This window comes from Humulus lupulus, chromosome 5 (genome assembly GCF_963169125.1).
Source record: "Humulus lupulus chromosome 5, drHumLupu1.1, whole genome shotgun sequence".
In the NCBI taxonomy this organism is placed as follows: domain Eukaryota; kingdom Viridiplantae; phylum Streptophyta; class Magnoliopsida; order Rosales; family Cannabaceae; genus Humulus; species Humulus lupulus.
Window position 1 is genome coordinate 33,172,969 of NC_084797.1, and position 15,207 is coordinate 33,188,175.

At 24.7% G+C, this 15,207-nt stretch overlaps 1 protein-coding gene across 2 annotated transcripts; it reads right to left on the minus strand.

Annotated features, from left to right (window-relative positions):
- Positions 1–1,235: 1,235 nt before the first annotated feature.
- LOC133834728 (uncharacterized) lies at positions 1,236–14,332 on the minus strand. Of its 2 annotated transcripts, none has more exons than XM_062264434.1 (7): positions 13,989–14,332; positions 12,370–12,617; positions 9,441–9,979; positions 9,166–9,358; positions 8,905–8,969; positions 3,951–4,164; positions 1,236–1,681 (listed from the first exon to the last, which is right to left on the minus strand). In XM_062264434.1, the coding sequence occupies exons 2-7, from the start codon at positions 12,520–12,522 to the stop codon at positions 1,316–1,318; spliced, it is 1,530 nt and encodes a 509-aa protein (XP_062120418.1). In that variant the 5' UTR covers positions 12,523–12,617; positions 13,989–14,332; the 3' UTR covers positions 1,236–1,315. The 2 variants fall into 2 exon arrangements, with proteins under 2 accessions (XP_062120418.1, XP_062120419.1); XM_062264435.1 differs by having other exon boundaries at positions 3,951–4,161; positions 13,989–14,331.
- Positions 14,333–15,207: the final 875 nt, after the last annotated feature.

Here is a 15,207-nt window from a genome sequence, read left to right on the forward strand (position 1 = left end):
TAGAGTATATTAAAAATGGTAATAAGTGGCTAAAATTTCTATTCTTTTACAAGTAGCTAACGTTATATAATTGGTGTACATTTTCCTCAAACCGTTATCCGTCTGTTGAAATTGGGCCTAAACATGAAAATTAGAGATTATTGCCAACAAAAAAGAAAATATCAGGAATTTAAATGCTTCAATCTTGAAAGAATTTGGACTTTAACCGCCAACTACTCTATTTTTTTTCAAAAAGATCAAATACTCTATAATTACCTTATAAAAAATTTATTTATTAGATTTTTTAAGGGTCTATTGACAATTCTAGACAAGTTGTGGTTCCACCATAGTATAATCTCATATTGATTTTTTTAATTACAAAATTAAGACAAAATATTTTTTTTACATTACACCATATATCGGTTTCTCTATTTTTTTTTCTTTACATCATTTAAATACTATATATTTAAACATTTTTATTAATTAAAATAATAAAAAAGAATAAATACAAAATAAAACTAATAAATTTGGGGAGAGAAAGAAAAAGAATTGAATAATATTTTTATAAAAAAATGTTTAAAGGAGCTACAAAGATCTATAATTGTAGAGAAGGAAATTTATTAATATAAATCATTTAATTATTTCTTTATCTACATTTATAGATTTTTTAAAGCTCTTTTAAAAATTTAAAAATATATATTTATTCAATTTTTTCTCTTTCTCTCTAATTTTTTTATTTGTTTTTTTTCTATTATTTTAAATAATAAAAATATTTAATGATATAATATTTAAATGATGTAAAGAAAAAAATAGAAAAACTAATATATGATGTAATGTAAAAAAATATTTTGTCTTAATTTTGTAATTAAAAAAATTAATATGAGATTATACAGTGGTAGAATCACAATTTGTTTAGAATAAGAAATAATTTTCTTTATATGTTAATTATAAAGAATGCGATCTTCTTGAAAAAAAATTATAGGAAAATTGGCAGCTAAAGTCTCCGTTCTTTCAAAATTGAAGCATTTAAGTCTCCGATCTTTTCTTTTTTGGCGGCAATAGTCCATACCATTCATATTTAGTTCCTAGTTTAAAAGACAGATAACAATGTGTGGAAAATGTGCACCAATCATGTAATGTTAGGGACTTTTGCAAAAAAAAAATAAGTGACTTAAATGCTACACTTGTAAAAGAACAAGGACTTACGCTACTAGTTAACCTATTAAAAATAATATAATAAAAAATGGAATCGCACATAAACAAAATGTTTAATTTCATTATATGTATACATCAACAAAAGTTTTATGCCAAAACTAATAACAATAACAATAATATTCTATGGTTTCTGTTTATTTTGACTCTGCCAGTACTTCTTCTCTAGTAACTCTACTTCTTTAGTTGTGTTAGTCTTTCTTTCAAGAAGTGAATATAGAGACGAGGGACTATAAGGAGGAAGTATGGTACATGGCCCAGTGTTTGCAGGACTCTCCACCATTGATTCGGTCATAAATTCCTTTGCTAACCCATTTGCCGGGCAAGCCATAGACTCAAAACAGAGTTCAGTAGCTTTTGGAGGTATAGTAGGCTTATATTGTAAGAGCTTGGCATACTCGTTTAGAATATGAAGCATGAAGTCATACACATAATCCATTTTCAACTCCTCTTGAATGAATTTACTTCCTCTTTTTCCAATTTCTTGTGCCTAACAATAACATCCAATACCAAAACAAACTAAAGTAAGAAAAACAATCTAAATCTAGAAAGTGATATCAAATTTATCATTTTCCACAGTTTTCAACTTCTTTAGTTTCAACTGTGTATGCAATTACCAAAAGAGCACAAGAGAATGAGTTTGAGGTTGTAAAGGAAGTTTGTAATAACCAAGTTATTATCTTTCTTATAAGCTCATTAATTATGACTTTAGGTTTTTTTTTATGTTATAGTTTGTACTTGAGTAGTGGAATTAGAAATATTACTTTAGAATTTTTTTTATTATAAATTATGATTTTATGACTTAGTAAATAATTATAATAATTATGGTTAGTATTAATAGAGTTTTTATTTATGGAACTTAGAAGCATATGATTATATTAATATATAGTTTTCTTCAAAAAAAAAAAAAGAATTTATAACAATATGTACACATGTTATATGGTGATAGATGTTGTGTATATGTGACATTAATTTAAGTCCCAACTATTTGAGTTACTAAGTATGGCCGAAATTCTCTATGGTTTAGCTAGTTGAATTTTTAAAAAATGATTAAATAGGTGGCGTTAAAAACTTGCACTGGGGAATCAAGTTTTAATTGGTTGGAGACCAAGCATAGGTGGTGTGGGGACTAGTTTAATAAATTAAGTGACTATGTGTCAATGTAAGCTTGTTAAGGGGAGACTAAAAGATTAAGCTTGTGGGAGTCGAAAGCTAAGTAGAGAAGATAGGTGATAGTTGAAGCTTGTTGAAACAATTTGAATTTGAAAATGCATAGGTTTGTGCATGGCTGACTAAGAAGGAGCCAATGGAGACTTTGACTACATTTTTGTTGCATAAGAGTGTAAGTGGCATCAAATTAGAGATTGTAGCACTTGACTAGGGTAGAAGAGGGGCTGGCCGAAATCACCAAGGAAATGAGAATTTCAAATTTTAAAAACTTGTTGAAGGATAGTAGAGAAGATTAAGGCAGAGAGTTGAGACCTAGAGCCTATAAATAGAGTCTTATACCTCTTCATTTTTCACACACTCAAAGCTTTCAAACTCTCCAATTTTCGAAATTTGCTAAGCAATATTGTGCTCTCTCAAAGTTCTTCCATTTTGCTCACAAATCCCCATATAGCCAAAATCTCCAAAGAGCACTAGTAGTGTTCAAACTCTTCTTCTTCTATTTTCTTATAAGTTGAAACCTAGTCGCAACACCATCACCATTTTAAAATCCTCCACTTAGCTAAAACATACCAAGCCCAAAGAACCATTTATATAGCTGAAATACCATAAGCATAGTAAGGATCAAACTCGAGTTGTTTTGAAGATAGTCGTTGTTCTTAGAGGCTCGAGATATTAGGATTGTGATATCTTTGTTTCTATGGTGAAGGTATGACTTCTATGAGGTTTTAGATTTTGGAATTTAGTTACTATTATAGAATATAATTTAGTCCTTAATTTTTATGAATGAGGTGTTGGGCGCGGCCCACTAATATTTACAAGCAATCTCTCTACTATCTTTTTCCACACTCAAGATAAGAAAAATTAGATAGAACTAGATTATGATCTAAAGTAAATGTTATGACCCTAACGTTTTAGGTACAAGAAGATAAATGTGGTTGGATCTAAATGATGTCCAAGATTATATGAGGGACCTAAGTGATGTCTAAAACTGTATGACAACCTAAGTGATGTCCAGAGGGCTCTGATGCCCAAAACCTTTATAAGCACTTTATCTATACTTGATTGATTCGTTATTATAGCTATTGTGATTATGAGTAATATTAAGTTTATAATTATGAATTTAGATATTGTTTCTTTATAAAACGGTGTTATTATAGCAATATATAGTTTTATGGAATTAAGAACTTTTTGTGATATGCATGAATAATGTTTTATGCTTGTTATGAATGCATTTTCTTTACTGGCCTTAGGAGCTCACTCCTGATAGTTAAATTGTGCACATCAAGGTAATTAAAGATATAGATAGTCGATAGCGAGTTGGACCTAGATAGTTGATGGTGTATCCATGAGAGTCGTATAGCTGCTGGAAGATCTAAGAGTTATGTTTTTGTTTTTTTATTAGCATTTTCATCTCTTTAAATAAATGTTGTTGTATTTTGGTTTTAAAGACATCTTTTTATTGTAAAATTGGGATCTCATCTACTTTATGTTATTTTTCAATAAAATAACACCATTTATGTTTTATGTTTTATGTTTCATTGCTGGTTTCGTTACTGTATTTATAAGAAAATAAGGTGTTCTAAAGTTACCTCTTTTTCGTGAGAGTTGCCCCACTCAACAGCAGATTTTATGGATCTGCACTTATCATCATTTCTTATGGGCCAATAATGGTGCCTTGGTATCAAACCTCGAGCGAAGAAATCATAGTATCGTGGCTTTACTCGTAAAGTCATGGAATCACACGAAAGAATATATTTATGACTAACGGACCAAGCAGCTCCTTCAATGTAAATTTTAAACCTGCTGAATTTAAAATATATGCAACGATGAGCTTCATACTAATAAGAATACGGGCCACTAATAAATGTACACGTGTACTTTATATTATTAACCTGTGAGCTAAAAGTATATTTCAATTATTAAAAAGAATGGTATTGTGAAAGTTCAAAAAACTATATATAGATTCATATCTCTTTTATATAAAAAGTGTATTGATAACCAAATTTTTTTGGTTTTATGAATTATTGTTTGTTAACCAGAATATTACAAATATTTAATGAAATATATTTTTAAAAGTTATTAAAAATCATATTTATTAATTATATTAATATAAATTCAAATATTAGAAAATATTTATATTATAATAATATTTAATATAAAACTAGATATTTGATAATTATATTAATATAAATTTAAATATTATAAAATATCATTACTATAATATTATATAATATATAATCTTAATTTTTATTAAAAAAAAATATATTTATATTTATAAAGAAAACATGTAACTATATAAAAAATTAGCATAACATTTTTCTTTTATCAAGAATAAAAAAATTTATTCTCCAATTATAAAAATGTGATTTGAATAATATCATGAATATTGTACATATTAAATAGTGTAGTTTATGATCTAAAATGTTGTCATATATATATATATATATATTTAAAAAATCCATAAACAATGTTTAAGTTTAATTTTTCTTTTAATATGTTAACATTATTTTTTTATATATATAATATTGTTTATTTATTTAAAATTTTATATGACAATCATAGAAACTTAATAAATATATTCAATAAATTTATATATATATATATATAAAGGAGAGCTTCAAAGAGATGATGTGGCACTCTAAAATTACTCCAAACTATTTTTTCTATTTTCTCCTTAAATCTAATTTTTTTATTCATTTTTATTAATAAGGAGATGATGTGTCATTCTAAAATTACTCCAAACTATTTTTTTCTATATTCTCCTTTAATCTAATTTATTTATTTATTTTTTTTAATAATTATTTAAACTTTATTTTTTTAGATATTTAAATAAGATATTTTTTGAATTAAATACCTAATCTATATATATCTATATATCTATATATATATATATAAATGAGAGCTTCAAGGAGATTATGTGGCACTCTAAAATTACTCCAAACTATATTTTCTATTTTCTCCTTTAATCTAATTTTTTTATTCATTTTTATTATTAATAACTATTTTTTCCTTTAATCTAATTTTTTTATTCATTTTTATTATTAATTATTTAAACTTTATTTTTTTAAATATTTAATTAAGATATTTTTTTAATATCTATATAAAGGAGAGCTTCAAGGAGATTATGTGACACTCTAAACTTACTCCAAATTATTTTTTCTATTTTCTCCTTAAATCTAATTTTTTTATTCATTTTTATTATTAATTATTTAAACTTTATTTTTTTAATACAAAAACTACATTAAACGTTTTTTTTAAATATTTTTTGAATTAAATACCTAATAAACTAACAAAAAATAAAATAATAAAAAAACTACAAATATATACTACATAATATACTAATAAAATAAAAATTTTGAAGCGGTATATAAAAAATCATATGGTGTAATGATATATAGTTAGTTTGGAAAAAACATAGACACTCTATTATGTTAATCTATATCTATATCTATATATTATGAGTAATCTATATATAATAATAAATAAATAAATAATCTATCTATTTTTATTTATAACCTGTTGACAAAATACGAGATCCAAATGTCAATTTTTAACAATAAATTATCTAAACGAGTAAACACAAGGTCCACGAGTTAATTTTAAAAAAATAAAGGGTCCAAACGGGTAATCGGCTAAAATACAAAGTTCAAAATGGTGTGAACCCTTAAGTAAAACATAAATTATATATATTTATATAATTTACTTTCTATAAAGAATTTTTAACACTTTGAATAAATACATAGTCCAAAGGTTAATTTTTAAAAATAAAGAGTTAAAACGAGTAATCGGCCAAAGTATTGTGTTCAGATAACCGATCTATCTATTCCTATTTTTAACATTTTGACAAAACTTGAGGTCCACGAGTTAATTTTTAAAAATAAAAGTCCTAACGGGTAATCGGCTAAAATATAAGGTTCAAAATGATGTGAACCCTTACAGAAAACATAAATTATATATAATTTAATTTTTATAAATAATTTTTAACCTTTTGAATAAATATATGGTCCAAATGTTAAATTATAAAAATAAGGGGTCAAAATGGGTAATCGGCCAAAATTACTCCAAACTATTTTTTCTATTTTCTCCTTTAATCTAATTTTTTTTATTCATTTTTATTATTAATAACTATTTTTTCTATTTTTTCCTTTAATCTAATTTTTTTATTCATTTTTATTATTAATTATTTAAACTTTATTTTTTTAAATATTTAATTAAGATATTTTTTTTTAATATCTATATAAATGAGAGCTTCAAAGAGATGATGTGACACTCTAAAATTACTCCAAATTACTTTTTCTATTTTCTCCTTAAATCTAATTTTTTTATTCATTTTTATTATTAATTATTTAAACTTTATTTTTTTAATACAAAAAATAAAATAAAACAAAAACTACATTAAACGTTTTTTTTAGATATTTTTGAATTAAATACTTAATAAACTACCAAAAAATAAAATAATAAAAAAACTACAAATATATACTACATAATATACTAATAAAATAAAATTTTTGAAGCGGTATATAAAAAATCATATGGTGTGGTGATATATAGTTAGTTTGGAAAAAACATAGACACTCTATTATGTTAATCTATATCTATATATTATGAGTAATCTATACATAATAATAAATAAATAAATAATCTATCTATTTTTATTTATAACTTGTTGACAAAATACGAGATCCAAATGTCAATTTTTAACAATAAATTATCTAAATGAGTAAACACAAGGTCCAGGAGTTAATTTAAAAAAAATAAAAGGTCCAAACGGGTAATCGGCTAAAATAACCCTTAAGTAAAACATAAATTCTATATATTTATATAATTTACTTTCTATAAAGATTTTTTAACACTTTGAATAAATACATAGTCCAAAGGTTAGTTTTTAAAAATAAAGAGTTAAAATGAGTAATCGGCCAAAATATTGTGTTCAGATAACAGATCTATCTATTCCTATTTTTAACATTTTGACAAAACTTGAGGTCCACAAGTTAATTTTTAAAAATAAAAGTCCTAACGGGTAATCGGCTAAAATACAAGGTTCAAAATGATATGAACCCTTACAAAAAACATAAATTATATATAATTTAATTTTTATAAATAATTTTTAACCTTTTAAATAAATATATGGTCCAAATGTTAAATTATAAAAATAAAGGGTCAAAATGAGTAATCGGCCAAAATACAATGTTCAAATAATCGATATATCCAATCCTATATTTAACATTTTGACAAAACACGAGTTCTAAAAGTTAATTTTTAAAACTAAAGGGTTCAAACGGGTAATCGTCCAAAATAAGTCTTACACAAAACATAAATCTCCATATACATAATTTAGATTGTTTATAAAAAAAATTACGTAAAGCGTATAATAATGATAATAATAATAAAAAATAAAAGCACATGTACAACAAATTTTTTGAACTTTGTTTTCGGTATTTTAATTATTCAGAATTTTTCAAAAACTTGCAAGAGGTTTGATATACAATGGACACTATTATACAAAAAATTGTGGTCAATACGCCCTCACGTGTCCATATAAAGAGCATGTTGTAAGAGTAGGGTGAAAAAAAATCCATATCGTAGCAATCTCCTAAAAGTATTTTAAAATATGTATATTTTGTAATAATTACAAAAGACTGCGCGAAGTGCGGTTATGTTTTCTAGTTTTTAAAATAAAACTAAGCAAATGTGCATTGCACATTGGATATAGCTAGTATATATAAAAAAAATATATGTATTTAACCGTTTTTTTTTTGTTTTAACAATTTTTTGTTAACTTTAACGAAATATATATACTTTTAAAACTAATTAAAAATTAATATTTATTAATTATATTAATATAAATTCAAATATTATAAAATATCATTATTATAATAATATTTAATTTAAAACTAGATATTTAATAATTATATTAATATAAATTTAAATGTTACAAAACTAAATATTTAACAATTATATTAATATAAATTAAAATGTTATAAAATATTATAATAATACTATATAATCCTAATATATAATACACCATCTTAATTGTTATCATTTATATTTAAAAAAAATACATATTATTTTTTTATTACTTAATTTAACCTAGATAAATATTTATATATTCATATTAAATAATAATAAACATTATAAATATATTATATGTAAGTGTCGCCTGTATAAATAATATGACTATGTAACTACATAAGAAATTAGAATAATATTTCTAATTTATCAAGAATAAACAAGTTTCTTCTCCAACTATTGATGTATGATTTGAATAATTTCATATATATTTTGTACCTTAAATACGTTAGTTTTTTATCTAAAAGGTTATTATTATTATTATTATTATTATTAAATACAATATTTTAGTTAATTTTTTTTAATGTATTGTTGTCATTCTTTTATGTATAATATTATTTATTTATTTAAAATTTATATGTCATAAAAACTTAATAAAATTAAGCAATCATGAAGTGGAAGTTGCTTGCCATAATGTGTGTATATATATACATATATAAGCGCTTGGAAAGAATGAAAATTGTATGAAATTACCTATTAGTGCATTGATGCGCCATATTTGATTGCTTATACCCGTTCTTTGACGCTCGATTCCAGTCCTAAATGCCAACAAGAATGAACCATTTAACTTTTCTAAAAGAAGAAAGAATGGACAATTTAAATCATAATGGGCTGGAATTAATTTTCTCAATAATGTCAAGTCTTATAAAGAAACTCATTTTAATATAATACTTAAATTAATTATTAAAAACGAATAACAGATAAGGAGAGATCATATACATAAATGGTGATTACCTGGGCATAAAGTCGAGCTTTCCAATCTTTTTTGCCCGAAACCTTACATTTGAAAAGGTCTTGTCTATTGGGAGAAACCCATGGATTCCCTTTCCAATAAGCATAAGGTTCTCTTTTCACCCATTTTTTCCTCTTGTTGCCTTCTTTTAAGTCCTCCAACAAGGGCACCCATGGCTTTATGTTTATCTCAGGCCTAACAAACATACTTAATAGTGAACTTTTATATTTTTAACCAAAAAAGTAATAATAATAATTAATGAGTGTAGATATCATACCAACCCCAAAACGACCAATCGGGAAACACAATATCAAGTGTTGTGTCATCTTTACAGTAATTGAAGACTGGAGGTGGTGACTTGGCTTTGGGCCCACTAAAAGAACTTGATAAAACGACTGGTGGGTCGCCACAATTGAACATGAGGTCCAAATCAGGGACTCTACCTGGGTATCTCCGTAACAACTGTAGGATCCCCCACAGAGTAAAAACATCTCTAGATTGGAATGAATGTCTATAGGTCTCCACGTAAGCCTTCCCATTCACTATTACCAGTCTAAAGTTGGCCAGGCCCATTTTTTCGGCCTGTTCTACCATTTCCCTAGAGATACCTGTGTAAGCCCATGGCTTCAAGTCTTCATAGATCCAGCGGAAGTATTCAGGACACGTGGGAGACAATGAACGGTCTCGATCTAATTTGGGATTGTAGGCAGTGGAGTAATTTGAAGGGCAAGTTCTTGTGAGGCCGAAAGCAGTGCAGTTCACAGGAAGTTTGGGATACTTTCGAGAGTTGTGGAATGATATGTTGCTTAGAATATTCTGTTACGAAAATACCTTATTATTAAAGAAAAGTCAACCAAAGTTATCGCTACAACTGATACGTTTTTGATAGTACTTAGTCAACATTATCTAGCTAATAAAACATGATTCTATTTGTTATTGTCAAATAAAAAAGATAAGGAAGAATTAATTTTCTCTTCATAATCAATCAACTTGCTATCATATGACTTTGAATATAAACGTTACAGAGATTCAGTTGCAGAGAAATATTAAATGTGCCGAATAAAAAATAAATAAAATATGTACTAATTATTATTATAAATATAAATAATAATACATACAAATATATACCAAAGAATAGTCAACCAAAGTTATCAATACACGGTACACGATTCCCAGGTCTAGATAGTACCAACTCAACATTATTTTCTTTGGAGTTAGGCTCACAGTTTCAATATAGTTATTTAGAAAGATAAACTGAAAATATTATTTGTTATAATTAATTGTATATGGTCAAATCATAAATAAGAAAGAATTAGTTTTCTCTTGCCTTTGAATACAAACACTTTTGCCATATAAAAATATAAAGCATGCATATATATTTTAGGCGAATTTTCATGTGTACTCTCCTAGTATTAACAAGTATTTTCAGCGAATTTCTTTTTTATGGCATCTTATAAATTTTTAAAATGTTTTAAATAATTTGCAGTGTCGAAGATAAGGTTCAAATATATTACCTTCCATGCGCATAAAAAAATTAGTCACGACTGCAACAAGCTATTTTCAACATAGTTTTCGACAACTGTAAATTATTCAGAATTTTCTAAAAATTTGTTGGATGTTCTAAATAACTACAATGTACACTATTATAAAAATAAAATTCGCCAAAAATACTTTCAAAGCCAAAAATATCATGAGGTGTATGAGTGTACCATTTTTGGAGTGCGCTAGAAAATTTCCCAAAAGTATATCTAATTATTATATATGTAACTTTCTTTGTTCCTCATATATATATATATATATATATATACTAGTATGAACATATGTATAAATATGATGATAGTTAATATAAAAAAAATAGTATTTAAGAAAGACAGATGGACAACTATTAGGTTTTTTTTTATAAAAAAAATAGGTTTGCTGAATTTTAAGTCAATAAAAGGTGAAAATAAAATTAAAGCAAAAATGAAAGATGACAAGGGATTATTTTCCTAAATAAAAACTATATAATATATATCCTTTCATTAGTTTATCATATCAGTTATTTGCATAATTAGTAAATATAAACTAAGTTTAAAATAGACAAAATTAGATTATAAAAAAAAGACAAAAAAAAAGAGGATGATATTCACTCGCTTAGTCACAATTGTATAATATTTCTTCTATATAAAATAAAGTGTATAGATAACGAAATTTTTTGATTTTAACTATTTTTTTTTAATTTTTTTGTTAACTTTAACCAAATATTCTTATATTAAAATATAGATTGTAAACATAATTTAAACTTAGATAAAATTAATTAAATAAATAAATAATTAAACAAATTAAAATAAGATATTTTTGAGATATTTTACAATGATAATTATTTAAAAATAATAATCATGTGTTTTATAATTTAAATAAAATTTAATTAAACTTAAACTTCACGTATTAGAATAATATTATATTAAACATATAATATAATATAATCTACTATCAATTAGGGGCAAACTTAAATTTAAAATGCACGTATAGTATTAATATTATATTAAACATATAATATATAATCTCTTGTTGTCACTGTCAAATTCAAAAACTAAAAAAAACTTAAACTTAAACAAAAATTAATTAATTAAAATAAGATATTTTAAAGATATTTTATGATAATTTAAATAATTAAATCATATTTATATAAAAATAATAAAGACATACATATTATTTTTTTTTATCTTATAAATTTGTGTGATAGTTTGTTTTTATCAAGTGATTTGAGCTCTTTTTTTTCATCAAATTCACCAAAGTACATTGCGATATACATTAGAAACTAAAAATAGTTGATGCAAGTATATTATTGTACTTTTTTTATTCTTATTTTATTTCTACTATTAATTTCTTTTTAAATATTATTGTAATTTATATATATGTACGTAACTATATAAGTATATATCTATGTCAATGTTCTGATTAGATAGAACTATAATTCATTCGATTATATATATTTTTTAAGAAAAAAAAATGTGATTTATTTTTTATTAAAATTATAAATAATATTTACAATTTTAAAATTAAAAAACGTGCCTTGCACGTTGCTTATACTTAACATAGTAAATATATGCCTTCAAAATTCATTTATTCAATAATATTAAACTCACATGAAAATAAAATAAGTTTAATAATAAATTATTAAAGTAATAAAAGCATATACATATTCATATATAAAAAAAACTTACAGTGGTGTTGAAGAAGCGCGTGGAGAGAATGACCCCAATGAAAAGGAAGAACGTAAAAGTAAAGAGAGCAGAGGTTTTAGCCGTAGATTTTGTAATTGGCTGCCATATAGTTTCTTTGAATTTAGGCCAAAGTCCCTCCATGTATTCTCTCATTTTTTCTGTTCTCAGTAAATTATGGGTCCGGTGGTTCACATATTATTTATATTTCATTAATTAAGCGTACACTTCAAGTTCGGTCCATGACGAGACTGCACAATTCACAACAAGAAAATTCAAATAGATTGTGTCAGCAATGTTGTTCATATTTGTTTCCTATCCAACCAAATCAATTCAAAATGTGGTGTTGTGTATAAGCTAACATTATTATATTTGTGCTTGTCACTCGTGCTTATATTAATTAACGAAAGTTAACAATTAACAATTTTATACAATCAACTAAAAATAGCTTTTATAACATAAATCCGATCCAGTGCATGTGTATGTACCAGAAATGTGACACATATTCAAATTAAATGCTCATTGGTTTGGATTCTTGGGCATCTTTTTTCTTTTATTAAGTGTTTGCTTTTCTTAAAAAATATATAAATAAATTCAGATAGCTTTTCATTAAACATATAAATAGCATCTTAACAACCCCATCAAACCTTTGGATATGTAAAACAATATATATACAGTACCTTTTAGGTTCCGACTAACTTTTAACATACGGCTATAAAGATACAAATATATATATATATATATATATTTTGAAAGAGGATACAAATATATATTGGGTATTGATTAAATAAATAATCAAATAAAATCGATATATATATGTTGACTTTAACTGTGTATATTAATAGCAGTTTTTTTCATAAATATATATTTTTTTCAATTTTATTTATGTTCATAATTTTATTTTCATAAATACTACTTTAAATTTTAAAAAATACAGTTTTTTTTTAAAAATTATTTAAAAAAATAAGGTGTCAAAAAGCAATTAAAAAATAATAATTGTACAACAATTAGATATCATCTTATTGCATATTATAACACATTAAAAAACATTAGAAAAAGAACAATAACTAGAAGTCAACCTATTATTGCATACGAACATATTTTAAAAAATTATTCAAAAATATATCTCAAAGCAACTAAATATCAATTAGACATCAATACAATAATATAACAACTATACATAAACTTAAACAATATGAAAACAACTGTAAATAAACTTAAACAACTAAAAAAATAACACAAAAAACGAAAACCAGGTAAAACTATAAAAACTTACTCAAAATGGTAAAATTGAAAAGAAAAAAAACTTTGTATGTCCCTAAAAATGTAATTTTTGATTGAAATTAAGTATAAATTTCCCATATCAATATTTATTATATATTGATGACTTGTGTAACTTTGCATTTCAGCATGGTTAAACCCGACCGACTACCAATCTAATCTATAATCCTTAATTATTGATTTTTAGAAAGAATGACCTATTAAAATTCAATTAAGATTGGCTACCAATCTATTTGGATTACTACTATGATTAATAACTGATCGGTTATGAAATTAGAACAGAAAGCAAACAATATCAGGAACTGAATAATATTCATAATGTGTGGAATTTAAATGATTACCATTTTTCTCAGCCGGTACGCTTAGGCTTGGCCAATTTGTGCTCCACCGATCGAGGGGCTCGAAGATGTTGCTCTGAAACCAAATAAAGCTCGAGACCAATTCTTTCTGTTCTATAGTTTGGTATATATATATTTATGGTTTTGAATTTTGATTGAGTAGTAGCTAGAAAAAAGCAGTCAACCTAATAAACCATATCAAACAGTTTAAGATGGAAGAAGCTCTTTTTAGATTTTCAAATTAGGAGATAAAAAACAGATAGAAGAAGGGTTGGAACTTTCATGCTCTAAAGGGTAGAAAACGAACTTTAGAGAGAGAGAGAGAGAGCTTCACAGGGATGAAAAACCTAGGGACGTTGGGACGTGTGGTTTTTTTTATATGATTTAATTATTTTTCTATATTTATTAATCAATATTGATTTCTAGATTATCGAGATAAATAATAGTTAAGGAATAAACAAGTGTTTGGTACTACATAATTTATTTGTAGAACTGTTTAAAAAAATTTGCAATCCACCCAAACCAATTCGAAAAATCAATAAAAAATGCAATACAAAAAAACTGATCTTCATTTCAAACTGACCAATTATTATATTCGCTAGGTTGAAATTTTTTGCAATCCGCCCAGTGTAACCTGATCTGCCCAATTAAGGATTTGTCTATTTTTTTTTAAAATTTTATATTTATTTAATTAATAATTTTACATATATAAAATTAAATTCAAATTATTATTTTCTTATAAAAGACCCTATATTTTAAAATATAATTTATATTAGTTACAAATACAAACTAAAAATAGAGAAAATAATTAGTAAAAATTAATTTTTTTAGAAAAAAATCTTAAAAAAAGGTTTCGCCCAAACCATGGGTCGGGTTCAACTTAATTTTTTTTTAATTGAGTGGGTTACTGGTTAAAAAGTATCAACCCGATCATAAATATGTGTTTGTCAAAAATCCACCAAGCCCCACCTCTACTTATTTGGTCCTCAAAATTGGGCATTGAATTAGGGAAGCATAAATGAAATATATAATAAAAAGTAAGTCAAGATTAGAAGAGTCATAATTATAAGTCACCACAAAAGAAAATCAGAAACACAAAAAAAAAAAAAAAAAATGGAACAAAGAAAAAAGTCCAAAACTAGTTGCGTGATAACTACGAGTATGTGACTGAAAACAAAGTAAATAAAGAATAATGAAAATAAAAAGCAAGTGCAATTAGTCA